The 18,092-nt window shown below is 43.2% G+C and overlaps 1 protein-coding gene across 3 annotated transcripts in view; it reads right to left on the bottom strand.

The window, feature by feature from the left end:
• The window catches only part of RAD21L1 (RAD21 cohesin complex component like 1), a 196,026-nt gene that overhangs the window by 104,245 nt on the left and 73,689 nt on the right, over positions 1–18,092 (bottom strand). For 2 of the 3 annotated variants that reach the window (XM_075176591.1, XM_075176593.1), the window contains 3 exons: positions 16,548–16,655; positions 14,998–15,117; positions 11,778–12,007 (listed from right to left, as the gene is read on the bottom strand). In XM_075176591.1, the coding sequence (XP_075032692.1) occupies positions 11,778–12,007; positions 14,998–15,117; positions 16,548–16,655 (458 nt within the window). The remainder of the gene's footprint in view (positions 1–11,777; positions 12,008–14,997; positions 15,118–16,547; positions 16,656–18,092) is intronic. The other variant, XM_075176592.1, reaches the window with a different exon arrangement.

Here is an 18,092-nt window from a genome sequence, read left to right as displayed (position 1 = left end):
GTATACTACACTGGTTGAGAAACCCGCGGCAATTCTTCGGATCGCCATCGTATTTAGCTGGCGTGGGAAGATGGAGTCCGGATGAAGTAGGTAGTGACGCAGGTCTTACTGGCTCAGGCGGAGTATGGGATGGTTGACTGCGGAATACCTGCAAGGTATCCATACGCGTAGAAACATCCTGCAGGAATCTCAAAATTTGCCCCTGGTTAGTTTCTCGTCTCTCAATGCGTTCAGCTAATATTTGTACAGAGTCCTCCCTCGGGGTATGCTCCCCTAGCGGATCCATTTGGCCAGAACAAACTGTCACGGTCGTCTGTATTTCTTGATCCGATTCGGGACCCTTGGGACTAGCTGAAGCAGGACTGAAACAGAACCTAGCAGCCTGGATGATCTTCCTGCTCATGTTTTGGCTGATTGTAGAATATAGCAGGGGAATAAGCAGTCTGGAGATGCAGACAGAAACACTACACTTGTAATGCAGTCAGGAACACTGCACTTGTAATGCAGTCAGGAACACTGCACTTGTAATGCAGTCAGGAACACTGCACTTGTAATGCAGTCAGGAACACTGCACTTGTAATGCAGTCAGGAACACTGGAGCCAAGAACTATCCTCTGGAGAGAAGTGTGTTTGTTTACAAACGGAGGTGTGGAGAATGGGGATGTTTCAGATGACCAGAAGGGACCCAGGTAGCCATGATATGACAGCGGCGGATGGGGTGTGTGCGGCTAAGATCCCGATTTGTGACACACTGCTACCATGGGACATTTAAAATTCGCCCCCCAGGGAGTGTGTGCTCAGCCAAACCTTAACACAGAACGTTCCACCCAGAGCTCACATGCAAAAACCTGAAACTGATAAAATTTTGCAAAAGTATGAACAGGGGATCAGGTAGACACCTTGCAAAGCTGTTCTATTGAAGCCCCATACCCCACAGCCCAGGAAGCACTCACCGACCTAGTAGAGTGCGGGAAGACAGTCACAGAAGCTGTCTGCCCAGAATTAGAATAGATGTTACGACTAGTGGCTATTGACATAAGCTTTCAGAACAGGTGAGAGAGGTCTTCGCCTATAGCAGCAGCCCTTCCCATAGAGCTTGTTGCACTCACAGGTACTTGGATGCCACCACGTCTTCACTCTTAGCATAGTGGAAGTTTATATGCAATACTGTAGTAGGTAGATAGGAGGCGGTAGCCAGGACAGGAGCTGCTAGTAAGGAGCAGGCCGGGATGAGAGTTCCATAGCAGACAGAGTAGTCAGGAACAGGTCCAAGGGTTAGGGCTGGGAGCAAGCAGGGATATCCAGACAACGAAACCAAAGTTCAGGGCAATCAGAGTACAGACAAGGTCCAGAAATAAGCCAGGGGTCACAACAGGAGTCAATCAGGAATTTGGTAGAGCATCCACAGAAACACAGGGCAGGTCAGCAAATGCACAGCACCAATGCTATAACCTGCAGGGAGGCGAAGCCCTCCCTGCCTTAAATAATAACACTGACCAATCAAAAGGCATTGCTACAGTGGCCGGGTTAACCCTAGGGCTAACTGGGCATCCAGGGGGCCCTTTAAAGTCCTCAGCAGCATTATTGATCGGTCCGGGGGCGGGGGCGCCCCCATCCCGATCAATGCTGCTCCATCCCCGGCGCCGCTCAGTAATCTGCTTACTGAGGAGATCTCGCGAGAAGGAGTTTACAGCGCGCCGCGGAAGGAGGACTGCACTGCCAGGTAAGTGCTTGGGGGGGCCCTCAGGGGGGGGCGGCGGGCGGCTCACATTGAGGGCCTCACGGGGGAATGGAGGCCCCCTTAGCCCAGGGGCCTCCATTCCCTTAATCCGCCCCTGACAATGAGTAATAATAGCTCCAGGAGGTAATTAATCTACTAATGTTCACGCGCCCCGCTTCCCACAGTTGCGAGATGTGGCGCTCTGCCCCCGCCGTCGCCATGGTGACTGCCAGGACAGAGCAGGAGTAAGTGATGTCCCAGCTATTGCCATGACAGCAGGGACCCAGTTAGAGGAAGTGAGCCGCAGACCGCCACTCGCAAGAGTACCCCCATTCCTTGCCCACTACTCGTATCAGTACCACCTACCCTTGAGAAGGGGTTAAGGAACCCTAACATGGTGGTTTCCTGGGAAATTGCTTGAAGAACTCCTTGAGTAACCCATTTGAATGCATTGGTTTCTCTGGTATCCAAGAACATTCTTCTAGGCCGTAACCCTTCTTGTGCAGCAGGAAGTGGACTTCACCTTGGACTCTTTTTTTGAGTCAATTTTTTCTATAATAAATTCCTAACGTCCATTGACCTTAACAGGACAAGGTCTGTGAAGAAGATGGTGCCTGTACTTGCTGGACAAGGACACAGGTTTGAGAAGTGAACAATGAAAAGTGTTAGGAATTCTGAGAGAGCATGGGTGATCCAATCTGAAAGCCATGGGATTAACTTGTTTAATGATGATAAACTGCCAATGAATCTGGGACCAAGTTTCTTGCAGGGCTCCTGGAGTCCGATATTATGTGTAGAGATCCCTACTCTGTCACCTACATTAAAGGAACAATGTCTATATTGCAGATCAGCGAAGTACTTAGATTCAAAAGAGGCTTGTTTGAAGGCAGCGTGAACCTTCTTCCATATCCGAGGCAGGCTAAGAGTGGTATTGTGAACATTAAATGGACTTGAGGACTCCAGAGAGGCTAAGGAGTTGGCCTGAGGATGGAATCCAAAGTTGTAGAACAAATGTTACTAATGCGTACAGCAGTGGCAGGCATTATTATAGGTGAATTCGGGCCATGGAAGCAAAGTAGCCCAATTATCATGGAATTTTGAGACATAAAAGCGAAGGAATGGTTCTACGGATTGGTTTACTCTTTCAATTTGCACATTAGACTGTGGGTGGCAGGAGGAGGACAGACTTGACAGGCTTGATTCCGACTATGGTACAAAAGGATATCTAGAGGGTGGCGACAAACTGAGAACCATGGTCTGATACCATCTTAACAGGGAGTCCATGAAGCCAGAAGAAATGCTGTGTGAACAAGGAGGCCAAGGTTCGTGCACATAGTATTCCCGATAGTGGTATGAAGTGGGCCATTTTGCAAAACAGGTCAATGGTTACCCAGATGGTGTTGCAGCCAGAGGACAGAGGTAGATCTACAATAAAGTCCATGGATAAGTGCGTCCAAGGTCTTTCTGGAATGGACAGAGGTACAAGTGGTCCCGCCAGACAATTATGGAATGATTTGTTCCTGGCGCAGACCTCACAGTATAGCACGAACTCCCTAGTCTCAGCAGACAAAGAAGGCCACCACAACACATGGGACAGATTCTTGATAGTCTTGGAAACTCCAGGATGTCCAGAGGTTCTGCAGTCATGAGACTCTGTGATAATTGCCCTACGAAGGTGGTCGGGAACGAACAGCCTGTCAACAGGAGTCTCAGAAGGTGCCAAGTGCTGGAGCTGGGGTAGAGTCGTGACCAAATCCTGAGTGAGGCCGGAAACAATAGAAGTGAAAACAAAACGAGATAAGGCTTTGCCTTGTTATTATTGTACAGAATGTGATGATGAAGTTGAAGCGAGAGAAGAGGGCCCATCAGACCTGTCTGGAGTTCAAGGTCTTGGTGGACTGGAAGTACTGGTGTATTTTATGATTCTTGAAAACTGAGATCTGATAGGTAGCTCGCTCCAACCAGTGTTGCTATTCCTTGAAGGCCCACTTGGCGGTTAACAACTCTCCGCGTCATAGTTAGCTTCTGCGGAAGAAAACCTATGGGAAAGGTATACACAAGGATGCAATCTTTTGTCCAGAGGAGCTTTCTGAGAAAGGATGGCACCTGCTCCAATGTCTGAAGCATCCACTCGATTACAAATGGAAATTCCGGGTTCGAGTGTCTAAGGACCAGGGCAGAAATGAAAGAGTCTTTTAAAACCTTGAAAGAGGTCAAGGCTGAAGGAGACTGCCACAAGCACGCTCCCAGCTGCCGTGACTTTGGGGTGCTCGCTGTATGAGGTCACACACGATTTCAGCCCGCAGTCTCTCTACCTATCACACAGGTTATAGACCTACGGAATCGCCCCCAAACACAGCGCTCTCACACCCCCAGACACTTCAGGTTTGCCACCACCTATTGAATACGGGCAGTAGGACCCCAATATACTGTCCCACACTGGCACACAGACTTCCAGCTATGCACAGACTAGTAAGACCCACACCAGCACGCAAAGGGTTACCTCTTCACATCTCCAGACTGTTACACAAATGTAAATGCAAGCACACACAGCTTGTTAATCAAATGTATCAACAAATCCCACACTGGCATTTCAAGGGTTAACTTGGTAGAGCTTTTTCTTCTAACAGGCTAATGGATTCGTTAGAGTATCAAGGACGCAACTTATTAAATTCTAGATTTACTATACAAAAAGACAGGGCATTCAGATATAAATAAAAATAATGAATAAACAATTAATAGATTGACATAAAAAGCAAAACAGTTTAAAATAAGAGATAAAAGTACAGAGCATAACTTACTTATCATAATCTGTATGCCTGAAGGGTGGGCAGAAAAGATGGACAGTCCTACCATTAGATTGATTCCCCAAGAAGCTGACCCTTGCCCCTTCCCAACCCAGGTTTTTAAGCAAAATGAAATGGGATGGTCTTCACAGGGGCCATGTTTAATACTAATAGGGGGCAGGGATGTCCCCTGGGTATCACTATAATTTGCTCACAAATATTCCCAAAGTCTTGACCTGCGGGTAATTCTTCACAGATATATCCCAGAGAAATAACTCCCCCTTCAATAAACCGGTCATAATCTCCCGCACATTTAAATACCAAACATGATGGAATTATGACAATGTGACATACCTTTTCCAAAGAAATGTGATTTTAGCTGTACACAGATACCACCTGTACCTGTCATTCACAACCCTGGTGTGATTTCTGCTCTTCGGTATGGCGTGACACCCAGATTTCCCAAAATATATACTATGACAACATTTTCCTTTGAAGGTCATGTTTCTATATACCTGTATAGGCTTTCACATGCTGCCTACAAGGCTCTCCAGCTGTGATCGGCCCCACACAGTCTATTCAAGTGTCCAAAACTCCATCCCAGGCCAGGCTGTCTCACAGTAGGAGCCCTTTGAAGCTGTCACAGGTGACCCACTTATCTTTTCACACTGGAATGTGCAAAGCCAGCAAATACATTTACATCAGACTCTGTCTTTACATTTTACACTTTGACTACACTTATCAATGGACTCATTTGATATAATATATTTACACTGCAGTTATAATTTACCCCTTATAAATAACTGCAAGCTCTCTATGTTCATGACAGAGACCAATTAACTGTGTCGACCTCCTTGTGGGTAAGAGCTGTGATGGGTGCCACCAGAATGGAAAATAACCAGATAAATCTCCTGTAATAATTGTTGAAGCCCAGGAATCTCTGGATGGCCTTTAGACGACTAGAGAGCACTCAATTTTGAATTAACTGGACCTTGCTGGAACCCATAGAGAACCCCTTAGGGGAAGATTACATACACCAGGAGTGTAACTTGGGTGACCTCAAACTCTCATTTCTAAAGCTTGACAATAAGCCAATGTTGACATATCTTGAGAAGCATTTCTCGAACATCGAACTTGTTGACAGTGCTGTGCCAGAGACTGGGAATAGATTAAAATATGGTCATGGTAGATCACAATGAACTTGCCCAGGAACTCCTGCAATACATCGTTTATTAGATCCTGAAAGACCGACGGGGCGATGCAGAGACCGAATGGCATGACCAAATATTCATAGTGTCCCGAGTGAGTATTAAAGGAGATTTTCCACTTGTCCCCTTTTTTTATCCGGATGAGAATATAAACTCCCTGTAAATCAATCTTGGAGAAGATTGAAGCCTGTTTTAGCTACTCAAACAGAATAGAAATAGGAAGAAGCAGATATGTGTTTCTGATCTTGTTCAGACTGTGGAAATCAATGCAGGGCCTCAGACTTCCATCCTTCTTAGAGACAAAAACGAAGCCAGCTCCTACCCTTTCTTCATGTTTTCCTCTACATACTCCTCCATGGCTTATGTCTTAGGAATGGCAGGCGCATACAATCTACCTTTGGGTAACTTTGACTGTGCAATTGACATCATTCCTGATTCTAAGTCCCTGTGAGGAAGAAGGGAATCTGCCTTCTTTTTGGAGAAAAGATCTTGAAAATCCCTGAAAGAATATGGAAGCTGTTCTTGGCAAGGCTGTAGAACTTTAAGAGGTAAGGTCAAGCAGTTCGTGGAGCAGGGGGCACTTCAAAGTGCGAATTCCCCTTTCGTCCAATCAATATGGGGATTAGGGTGCTGGAACCAGGAGTGCCCCAGAATCAAGGGAACAGATGGGCATGAGATCAGGTAAAAAGAGATGGTTCTGAAAAGGAGGGTACCCATCAAAAGCTGTACAGGTGGTGACCTGGCGAGGATTCTGCCCCCAAGCAATTGATTCCAGTTTATCAAAAGGAATACCCAAGGTCTGGATGAACTTCAGATTGAGAAAGTTACTGGCTGTGCCACTGTCTAAGAAGGGTGAAACAGAGGTACAATGGTGTCCATATGAGAGTTGAGCAGGGATCAAAACAGAATTCTTAGAAGAAACTATTTGAAGACCTAGGCGCTCCTCTTTCTCAACATCTTGGCCTAGTCATTTCCCAAGTTGTTGGGACAAGAATGGAGTAGATAGCCTTCATTTCTGCAGTACAGGCAGAGATGCAAGGAGCATCGCTTAGATCTTTCCTTTGTGTAGAGGAGATAAGACTCCAAGGTAGTTGGTGAGGGGTACTGCAACGAGGAGTCTTTAATCTGTTCTGACAGACCAAGACAAAATTGTCTCAGAGTGTTGGGTCCTTCCACTCGCCATCAGTGGACCAACACCTAGAAATGGAGCTGTACTCTTCGGCAGGCCGCCGGCCTTGTTTCAGGACCCTGAGATGGGATTCATCAGAGGTCACCCGGTCAGGATAGTCACAAAGCAGACCCAGGGCATTAAAGAAGGCATCCACAGATTGCATGGTAGAACTAGTCAGGACAAGACTGAAAGCCCAAGACTGAGGGTCACCTTGGAGAATGGAGAGGACTATACCAACCCTTTGTTGTTCTTAGCCCGTGGAGCTGTGTCTCAAATGAAAATAGAGCTTGCAGCTCTCCTTGATATCGCTGAACTGGGCTCTGTCCTCAGAGACTCAGTCCAGTAAGTTTAACTCTAAAGTCACAACCACAGGTGCCAGGCAGCTTGTGAAGCTTCCTCCTGGGCTGACAACCGAAGCGAGAGGTCCTGAACCACTTGTAAAATGGTTTGGATCTGGCCACCTAGGAACTGAGCTGGACTAGGATAGGTTTGACTGGGCTCTATGAAACAAAATCTTCCAATTTTTTATGGACAGTTATAAAGTTATGGCTAGCGGCTATTTACATAAGCTTGCAGAACAGGTGACAGAGGTCTTCGCCAATACCAGCTGTCTTTCCCATAGAGTATGTTGCCCTCAAAGGTACTTTGATGGTCCAAGTTCTCAACCCTTAGTGTAGTGGAAGCTTATATGCAATACCATAGCAGGTAGATAGAAGGCAGTAGCCAGGACAAGAGCAGATAATAAGGAGCAGGCTGGGTTCAGGGGTCCATAGCAGGCAAAGTAGTCAGGAACAGGCCAAAGAGTCAGGGCTGGAAGTGAGCAGACAATGAAACCAAAGGTCAGGGCAAGCAGAGAACAGGCAGGGTCCAGAAACAAGCCAGGGGTCACAACAGGAGTCAATCAGGAATTTGCCATAGCATCCACAGGAACACATAGCGGGTCAGCAAATGCATAGCACCAATTCTACCGGCAGGGAGGCGAAGCCTTAAATATTAACACTGACCAATCAGGAGTCATTGCTCCAGTGACTATTAATAGCCCCAGGAGATAATTAATGTACAACAAATGCGCACACGCCCAGGTGCCATGACAGCCGGAACACAGTTAGAGGAAGTGAACTGCGGACTGCCGCGGCTCCTAGCAAACTGCAAAATGGAAGATCGAACCCAGCATCTTTTCTGCGCATGATACAAAACCAGCAAACAGTCTGTGCAGAAAACACTGGATGTTCTCTCCAAGTAGATACGGATAACTTGCACTACATCCAACAGCTCCAAGGAAGGTCAATCTCCTGGTTCAGATGAAAACCCGACACTAGCTTCTGTTTGATGGAAGGTACAGTGCACCTGGTTGTCATGAATGATCAGGAAGTGAGACCGGCAGGAAAGAGCCCCCAATTCTGAGACCCGTCTACCTGAGGCAATAACTAGGAGAAATAAACAGTTTCCAGAATAACCACCTCAAATCAACAGATTCCAGACGTTCACACAGGGCACACTGAAGGGCAGACAGAACCAGGTTGATGTCATACAGCAAAACTGGTAACATTTGTAACACATCGGCGTAGCAAGACCTGCATGGCAATTAAGAGCCTCCAAGATGATCAGCAACCTCTCCCTTGATTTTCTTCAAGACCCTTGGAAGTATTGGAATATAGGGGGGGGGGGGAGATGGACCCCAAGCTGTACAATTACTGGAGAGACATGACATCTAAAACAAAAGCCATCAGATCCCTGGTTATTGCTCAGAACTAGGGTACCATGAAATTGTGGAAAAAGGCCACGAGGTCGATGACTGGACCAACAGATGAAAGACTTCTAGGTGAAGCAATCATTCTCCCAGGAAAACTTGATATCTGTTGAGGAAGTCCACCCCCCAATTCTCCATCCCAGTGATGAATACTTTGGATATTGTAAGGACAAACTCTTCTGTCCAAGTTAAAAACCAGGAGGCTTCCTTTATAGTTAGAGAACTCCTGGTTCCACTTTGGTGATTAAAAAATGCCATGGCATTGTCAGATTAGTCCTGGACCAGCCTGCCTGCTAGGAGAGAGTGAGCCTCCACCAGAGTGAGAAATTGCGCAAAGTTCCAGCACATTGATGGAAAGGGCTGATTATTTCTGGGACCATAGTTTCTGAAGCCAAAGGATTCCATGGTGTCCGTAGTCAAGGTGACCCGCACTGATACCGCAAAGGACTTGCCTTTTCTCCGATTACCCACTATTAGCTACCACCTGATAGAATGGCATGTCCCCAATGACAAGCTAATAAAATGTTAAGCCAGGTGACAGTTGGAACCCCAACATTTCTTTAAGATGTTCCACTGGAACACTCGAAAGTGGAACCTGGCATATTGAATGGTCTCAAATGTTGGGACCATCTCCCCGATCAGCTTCATGCAGAAAAGAACCTCCAGGAGTTTGCACCAGTGTCTGCAATGATCTGATCTTGTCCTCTGGCAGTTAGACCCTCTGGAACTTGGTATCAAATATCAGGCCAAGAAACTGCATCCACTAACAGGGTACCAGGTTGCATTTCTTGATATTCCGACCATGCTCCTCCAACACCTGAGCCATGTGACTCAAGTGGAACAGAAGCAAAGGAGCAGAGTATGCCTTGATCATTAAATCGTCTATATAAGGCCCAGTTAGGACTCCCTCTGATCATAAAAGGGCTGCCATCACTGCCATGATCTTTGCAAACTCTTGCTGTACTGTGCAAAAACACATTGGCCTGCATGCTGTGTATCCCTGACTTCAGAGATTCCATCCAGAAAGTGTCCATATGCAACCTGGTGTTTAAGGCCCTGAGATTCAGAATGGATCTAAGAGCCATCTGGTTTTTGGACCTATTAATGAAGGGCCTAACCTCTAGAAGGCTGTACCCTGGAAGGTGCTTCCCGAAAGGAGGTCTGAAAGGACCGAAACCCGGGGCCCATTTTCTGAGACTGATTGACCGAGAGGAAGGTGCTCTTTATCCTGTCGCTTGTGAGATGATGTTATCAAGTTCCGCTTTAAAAAGGACCCACCTTCAAAAGGTAGTGCATCAACGGACCACTTTGACTATGCAGTCACAACGAAAGCAAAGATGCAATCTGGGCACCATCATGAGCTGCTTCACAAACATAAGATGTTCAGCAATAGACAATATCTCTGCTCTAGAGGTACTGCCCTGAAGTCCCTCTATAATCTGGTCCACCCAGCAATCCATTGCCTTAGACATCCAAGCAGTAAACCGTATGGGACATATGGACATACCGGCTAATAAATATGGCCATAAGGCCATCTTCCGATCCTTGAGATCCTTAAGGGAAGTCACTCCTGCAATGGGCAAAGTAATTGTTTTGGTCAGGTGTGCCACCAGAGTATCCACCCTGGATGGCTGTTCCCACATGACCATTTCAGCCTGATCAATGAGGTAGAGGCCAGAGAATTGTCGAGGTACCATGAAATGTTTATCAGGGTTCCGCCACTCCTCATCAATTAGATCAGATAGCTGTGAAGAAGAGAGAAATAGTATTACCCTCTTTTTCTTATGTTGGAATAAAGCCGATCCTTCAACTGGAGATTCTTCAATGTCCAGTAAGTCAAGAGTCTCCCGAACTGCCAGATTGAGATTCTCCACAGACTGGCAGCTAGTGTCATCTATTTCTAACCTCTCTTGTTCTCAAGGATCAGTTTCCTGAGAAAGCTTCCCTTCCTCAAAGGGGTAATCGCCCACATCTAAATTCCCCATAAGGGTCTGTGCCACCAGAGAATGCTTGTGGGAGCATCTTTTGCATGTTTCTAGGCACGAGGAAGCCAAACCCATAGTGGTATTCTCCAATGCTCCCAACCACTCGTATCCAACTGGGGGAGGGGCCAGAGATGACAACCTGACAAGGAAGAAGGCTGTGAGACGAGCCTGGCCAAATCTGAAATGGATAAATGGATTTGCCCAATGTAGCTGCACACGCAGATTCCGCCACATCAGCACATGCAATGCCGGATGCCACCACATCACAGGGCCCCATATATTAGAACATATATATATATATATATATATATATATATATATATATATATATATACACACACACACACATACAAAATAGAAAATGGTCAAGGTGGAAATTTAGAAGCGGTGGCATGAAAAAATTTAATGGTAATGGAACTGCATGGAATTTGATAGTTTTACAATGAAGGCAGGAGAGGTATGTCATACACCACCTCTTAGACACCGCTATATATATATATATATATATATATATATATATAGATATATATATATATATATATATATATATAAATATTTATCTATCTATGTATCTATGTGTATCTCTCTCTAATATTCCCATTGAGCTCAATGCTCTAACTGTATTAGTAAGTAGGGTGTCTATGAGGAATTCATCAAAGTCCAGTTTCTCTGAGTATAGTGTTTGTAATTAGTGGATCTATTAAACCTCTTTGAGATGGAGTCTATTGAATCTATCACCACCTTGAGCTGTGGGACAGATATGTTCTATACTTATAAGAGAAGAGCCTGTTGGATCACCCACATGAACTTCTGCAAAATGAAGCTGGGACACTATGATCCCTCTTTCTTCTTAGGAGGTTACAAAAATGCTCCATAAAGCAAAAATGTAGAACCAAGCCTGGCAGAGTAGTTTACCGAGTGTAAGCGCAGCAAATAATTTCATTTTCTACTTTTAATTTTTTTTTCCCTGTGTAGACCACATATTGCTCTTAATAAATATTCTCCTATTAATTAACGCTAAAAAGTTTAAAGAGTTCCTTTTTAATTCTGTTTTGCTTTAGGATTCGGACTCTAGTTCATGAATTTTGTGTCACCCTCAGAAGTATCTTTTGACACTATAAAACATAAACACTCTGATGTGAGAAGCACAGACTTACCAGTAACAAATCAGTGTTTATTATAGGCTGAGTTGGGTGAGACAGCAGCCACTGCACTCCTCCGGTTAGCTTCCTTTCCATCAGGCTGTGCATCGGGGGAGCAATATCCAAAGAGGCGATGGTGTCCGAGACAGTTATCAGCTGTTGACGCATGGTGCTGCTTGGAATCTCCTTTAAATTGTCTACAATCAACTTCCTTTTCCGCTTTCTTCGTTTTTTCCTTTCAATTGCTAAACATGAAGATCAGTCTTTAGAAACCTTTTGATGCTAAACTGGCACGGATTGTCATAAATGTTGCTAATTAACCTCCAATGCCCATTCGCTACCTGGTAATATATCACTTACTACCATCTGTGTGACAGATTGACTTACCACGTGTGTTTAGCATAGAATCTTCTCTCGGTGGTAATCGGTATCCAGATGCTTGGCATACCAACACCAAGTATACCTACAAAAAAACATGAACACTTCAATAACGACATCATTTAAATGTACACTTACATTTACAGCAACAGCAGAAATTACCAAAAGTATGCGACCGCTGCTAAATTCGGACACGCTGGATGCCGGCGCTTCACTATTACGTCACCGAAGACAGTAACATCTATTTAAAGAGGTATGTTAAGATTAGGGTGCGCTGAGAATCGGGAACTTATTGCACGTCAAAATTAAGCGCCGGCATCCAGCATCTTCTGAATTAACAGCAGTCGCATACCAGTACAATTTGGTAATCTCTGCCATCGCTGTAAAGGTAAGTGTACATTTTAATTATATCGTTATTGAAGTGTTCATGGTTTTTTTGTAGGTATACTGGGTGTCGATATCCCAAGCATCGGGATACTGTACTCAACCCTCTTCTCTCACAGTTAGAAGGCCGTAGGGGACACATGGGTCTGACACCTGTCAATTATCATAGGGCTGGGGGAGCTTTGAGTTGATAATGCTTTTGCTTCCTATGGGAAGGGCGATCGATGCTGTTTAAGCTGGTCGATCTAATAGCCAGTTGGTCTATGTTAGGTCAGTTGGATTATGTGGAAGTTTTATGCCTTTATGACAAAAAAAAGCAGATGGCTTTTATATCAGAATCACGTGGGAACATCGACTTAAGGTGCCACGGTCACAGCTGTTAAATCTTTCTGTGTAATTTATTGGAAGACACAGCAACGGGTGTATATGCCCTCTCTCCTGGAGGCTGAACATTAAGAGCCTCATTAGACTTTGATGCACTCCAAATGTATGCATAAAGATTCTGTCTCTAAAAAACAAAGTATGTGTATATGTTGAGTCGTACATATCCAAGTATATATCCAATCAAAAACAGCAGTATTTCTAGTGTTCAAATGTGTATTCTTACACCCACTGATAGTGTAAACATGCGGCTTTGACAATGTTAGTAAATGCAAAAGTTGCATTATCTTATTTGTGCACAATATAATGCAGCATCCTATTAGCAAGAGAATAGTGTCTTAACATTAATGTTATTAAATTTGGAAGTTGCATTTTGCACAAAACATGCAATGAAATACAAATGCTCCAACATCCATTGTTTACCCCTTCAAAATCAATTTAGAATCTTGTTTCCTACAGTAGTCGACACAGAAAAGACAAGTAACGTAAATGGATAGATGGGACTAGATAGAATATAGCCATTGCGCTAATGAATTAAGTGCTATCAGATGGAGGAGTCAGTACACAAGCAGCCAATCAGAAGTATCTTTGCATATCTTTACACCAGGCCTCCAGTACTCATAAAAGATACACCTCCTAAGAGGCATTATGTTGCACCTACATGTGGCATGCTAAACTTATGTGAGCATACCCTTTCTGTACTCAGGCTTAAGGGACTACATACAGACATATATAGATAGGGACACAATTTAGCATGCATATGCAGTACGGATAGACATATAAAATATTGATGAATATTAAACAACAAATCAGCACCTTAGTAAGGAAAAATTGATTCTTCCTGCAGACCTTACCACACCAGACATGACACAAACCATAAATTCAGTCCCAATGAAGATTTAAGAGAATAGAACAGCAGCAAATAAGAAAAAGGCAACAAGTCAACCACAGAATAAAGACCAAAGACAAATAGGGAAGGAAAGCCACCATATGTGCCCCAAAGAGAAAAAGAAGTTAACAGTAACTACAATCCCATTTTATCATTTATTTCACTGGGGATCATAGAAATAGGGGGATGTTCTGAAGTAGCCCACATAACAAATGGTGTGAAAAGGAATGATATAGATCAGATCACTAACACACCTCAACCTGCAACAACTTGTGCCCTCAACTGGTGGATGCTAACACCACCTCGTAGATTTTTTATTGTCACCTTGAAGAACTGTACCAAAAGAAGCCCAATTACAGATAGCCCAGGATGTTCTGAGGACTTGTGTGACTCTTAACTCACATAGGACTATAGTGAAGCCTAAGAATTTGTTGGGAGAAATCTTCTTGCAGAGGTAGAAGAGAGGTGTAAAATGAAAAAGTGGACAGTAAAAATAAATATAATCATAGATAAAAGAATTCCAGAGGAGTGTTAAGTTCACCCTCTAAGGACACTAAAGCTAGACTGTATGGGGGATATGGTCTGCAGGAGGAGGAGGCGTAATATTTTCCTTTCTTAGCATCCAATCTCCAGGAGCAGGGTCGATAACAAAAATTCCCTTGTCCTCCAATAAATTAGAAAAGTGTACTTACTATTGGCTTTAAAATAAGTATTGCCTTACACACTATGGAATCGAAATGTACAATTCTAAAACCCCACTTTTATATTGACTATACAGGTTAAGAAATTGATATTTGACCTAATCAAGAGAATGATCAAATGTGTGTCAAATTTGGTCATATATGTAAGATGTCAAATTGGAATGATTAGTTATTTGGTGATGAGGCTCCATTAGCACAGCTGACCAATGACCTTACAAATAACAATTAACAAGTAACTATTTACTGCCAGGAATGTTATTGTTCATCATTGGGGGACTAGTGAAGGCCCACATACATTGCAATTGTTGGCCAACTTGTTTTAATTTGGGCTCTTAGCCAACATAATCACCATATGTGTTTCCACCTTTAGCATGTCGATTACAGATTTTGCACTAAGCAAAACTTCTTGCTATTAAATGACTCACAAAGTTAACAAATTCTGGAACTACCAACACCTGATGTGCCACAACCAAGTATCCTCTATTTATTTTGCAATATATACCCAACACATCTACAGGCTCCAGCACAAAGCCATCTTCTTCATTTGATAGGAGAGTAGCATTGTTTCCAGCTTGAAGATTTTCCAAGGACATCTCCCGAGGGTCATCACCTAAAGCTGCTGCTAATATAATAATAAATAGAAGTATACATAATACACATATTTACAATAAAGGGTCACATGCTTTCAATACTGCTGTGCTAAGAATTACAGATTAATGAATTATCAGTTTGTCTATATTTACTACATACAGGTACTCTCTCTCTCACATAATAATGGACCTCCAAAGGCATAAAATATTAGTGAGAAGTGCAATGATTGCCAAGGTCGTTCAAGGTAGCGGTTATCGAATTGTTTCAATATAGGAAAGCTTGCCCCAAGAATACAAAATTCATAATTGCAGGGAAGAAGCAGGAAGCAGTATAGCTGGAGGAGGAAATACCTGACCCCATTTTTGTGGTCTTTTCAAGTTCCACTAACTATATACTTTGCTAGAACACCATGCTGAGCTATGTAAGGATTAATTATGCCAATCACAATGGACTATTACAATACGATCAAATACATGAACAAACACTGAACGTTAGATTTCCCTGATTAGACTGGACTGGACTGCAATGATATAGTTTGATATGACTATAAAGGAAAATGTCACAAGTACATCTCTACCACTTGATGGTGAGACAATTACACCAGATGTATGCTAATTGGGATTATTGGCCAATTTAATTTTTCATCCTGTTGAATAAAATAGTTTAGGAATGGGACGAACAGCTGTCATCTCCCATTCGGATAATCAGACATGACCAAAGTTGTCTAATTGATCTCAATCAAATCATTCTTAAGTATGCCGATGGATTGGGGTTACTTGTGCATGGGAATATTGGGATAATTTGTTGATATTGCTGCATTTATGGCCAGCATTAGTGGTGATTTTCAATCACTATATATAAGCAGCTGATTTTGGAAGATAATGCATTGCTTAAACAACTTGCTCACAGAAAAAGAGTTTGGATGGTGCTAATCAAACTATATATTTTACGAGAAAACAGGATTTTTGTATTTACATTAAATGCTTTTCTCTGAATCCATTGAGGGACACTGACGATGGGGTATAGAATCTGAAACTCCTCCCCCTTCTCTATCCCCTCCCTGCGGGGAACTCAGTTCTTTTTGTAGCCAAGCCCCACAGGAGAGAACAGAGGAAAGAAATAAAGAGAGAAAAAGATAAACAACATTCTCTAAAAATTTCAAACTTATAAAACTTAGTGAATGGATGGACTGAGGGCCAGGTGGCTGCCTGACACAGCTGAGTCTCCATGCCGTACTGCCCAGATGGTGCTCACAGATATGATAGAATGTGCCATTGTCCCTGCCCCTGATCCAGGCAGGGGGACTCCTGCCTGTATCCTATATACCCCATCATCAGTGTATCCCGTAGGATATAAAAAAATGTAATTACTGCATATTCATAGACAGTAGTGCCACTTCAGTAAATCAAACAACACGTCTGTAAAGCGAAAATATAATATACCTGCAAGCAGAACACTCACCCTCTAAATGCTGCTCCTCTACAGGTGGGCTGGTTGGAAAAAGCACCTCTTTGCCATCATCTTTGTCTGCACATGGGTCAGTGGATTCAACAAAAAGTTGATTGTTATCTAAATAAAAATTCACACACATCTCACCATCTGTCACATTACTATCTCGGCCCTGGTTCTTCAGGGGTAACAAATCACAACACATTATAGCAATGAATTTAGATTATCGAAGAAAAACTAGCAAGACTTTCATGATGCAAAAGTTAGAAGGATGATTGTGTGGCCCTCACATTAGCACTTTTTAGCATATGACATTTATTGATTGCAAAGATGAACTAAGGTTTCTGTACAGAACAAATTATTTTCCTGGAGAAGGAATTGCTGCCATGATGAATGCACTTGTTTAGCATGGAAATGTTATTACTTCTCAGTTAAGTATAAAACTTCAAAAATGTAATTCAAATGTATGCTTTTCTTATGCGACTACAAGGGGAAACAGCTCTTATTTATCTACTCGTTCTGTTCCAAAACTTTGCTACTTTTCATACAGTCATGGCCAAAAGTTTTGAAAATGACACAAATATTGGTTTTCACAAAGTTTGCTGCTTCAGTGATTTTAGACCTTTTTGTCAGATGTTGCTATGGTATACTGAAGTAAAATTACAAGCATTTCATAAGGATTTTATTGACAACCACATTTAGTTTAAGTCAATATTTTTTTTTGAAGACCTCTGCAATTCGCCCTGCTGCCAATCAAATTTTGGGCCACATATAGACTGATGGCCATCCATTTTTCCCTAATCAATGCTTGAAGTTTGTCAGAATTTGTGGGTTTTTGTTTGTTCACCCGCCTCTTGAGGATTGACCAAAAGTTCTCAATGGGATTAAGGTCTGATCAGTTTCCTGGCCATGGAACCAAAATTTCTATGTTTTGATCCCCACGCCACTTAGTTATCACTTTTGCCTTATGGCAAGGTGCTCCATTATGCTGGAAAAAGCATTGTTCGTCACCAAACTGTTCTTGGTTAGTTGGGAGAAGTTGCTCTTGGAGGATGTTTTGGTACCATTCTTTATTCATGGCTGTGTTCTTAGGCAAAATTGTGAGTGAGCCCACTCCCTGAAAAACAACCCCATACATGAATGGTCTCAGGATGCTTTACTGTTGGCATGACACAGGACTGATGGTAGTGCTCACCTTTCCTTCTCCGGACAAGCGTTTTTACAGATGTCCCAAACAAACTGAAAGAAGATTCATCAGAGAAAATGACTTTACCCCAATCCTCAGCAGTCCAATCCCTGTACCTTTTGCAGAATATCAGTCTGTCCCTGATGTTTTTCCTGGAGAGAAGTGGTTTCTTTGCTGGCCTTCTTGACACCAGGCCATCCTCCAAAAGTCTTCACCTCATTGTGCGTGCAGATGTACTCACACCTGATTTAGGTGCAATCTTACTAGCAGCAATATCCTTGCCTACGAAGCCCTTTTTTTTCAAAGCAATGATGACAGCACGTGTTTCCTTGCAGATAACCATGGTTAACAGAGGAAGAACAATGATTTCA

This window comes from Mixophyes fleayi, chromosome 6 (genome assembly GCF_038048845.1).
Source record: "Mixophyes fleayi isolate aMixFle1 chromosome 6, aMixFle1.hap1, whole genome shotgun sequence".
NCBI classification, from domain to species: domain Eukaryota; kingdom Metazoa; phylum Chordata; class Amphibia; order Anura; family Limnodynastidae; genus Mixophyes; species Mixophyes fleayi.
Note: the sequence above shows the minus strand (reverse complement) of the source record. Positions and strands in the feature narration are given on the sequence as shown.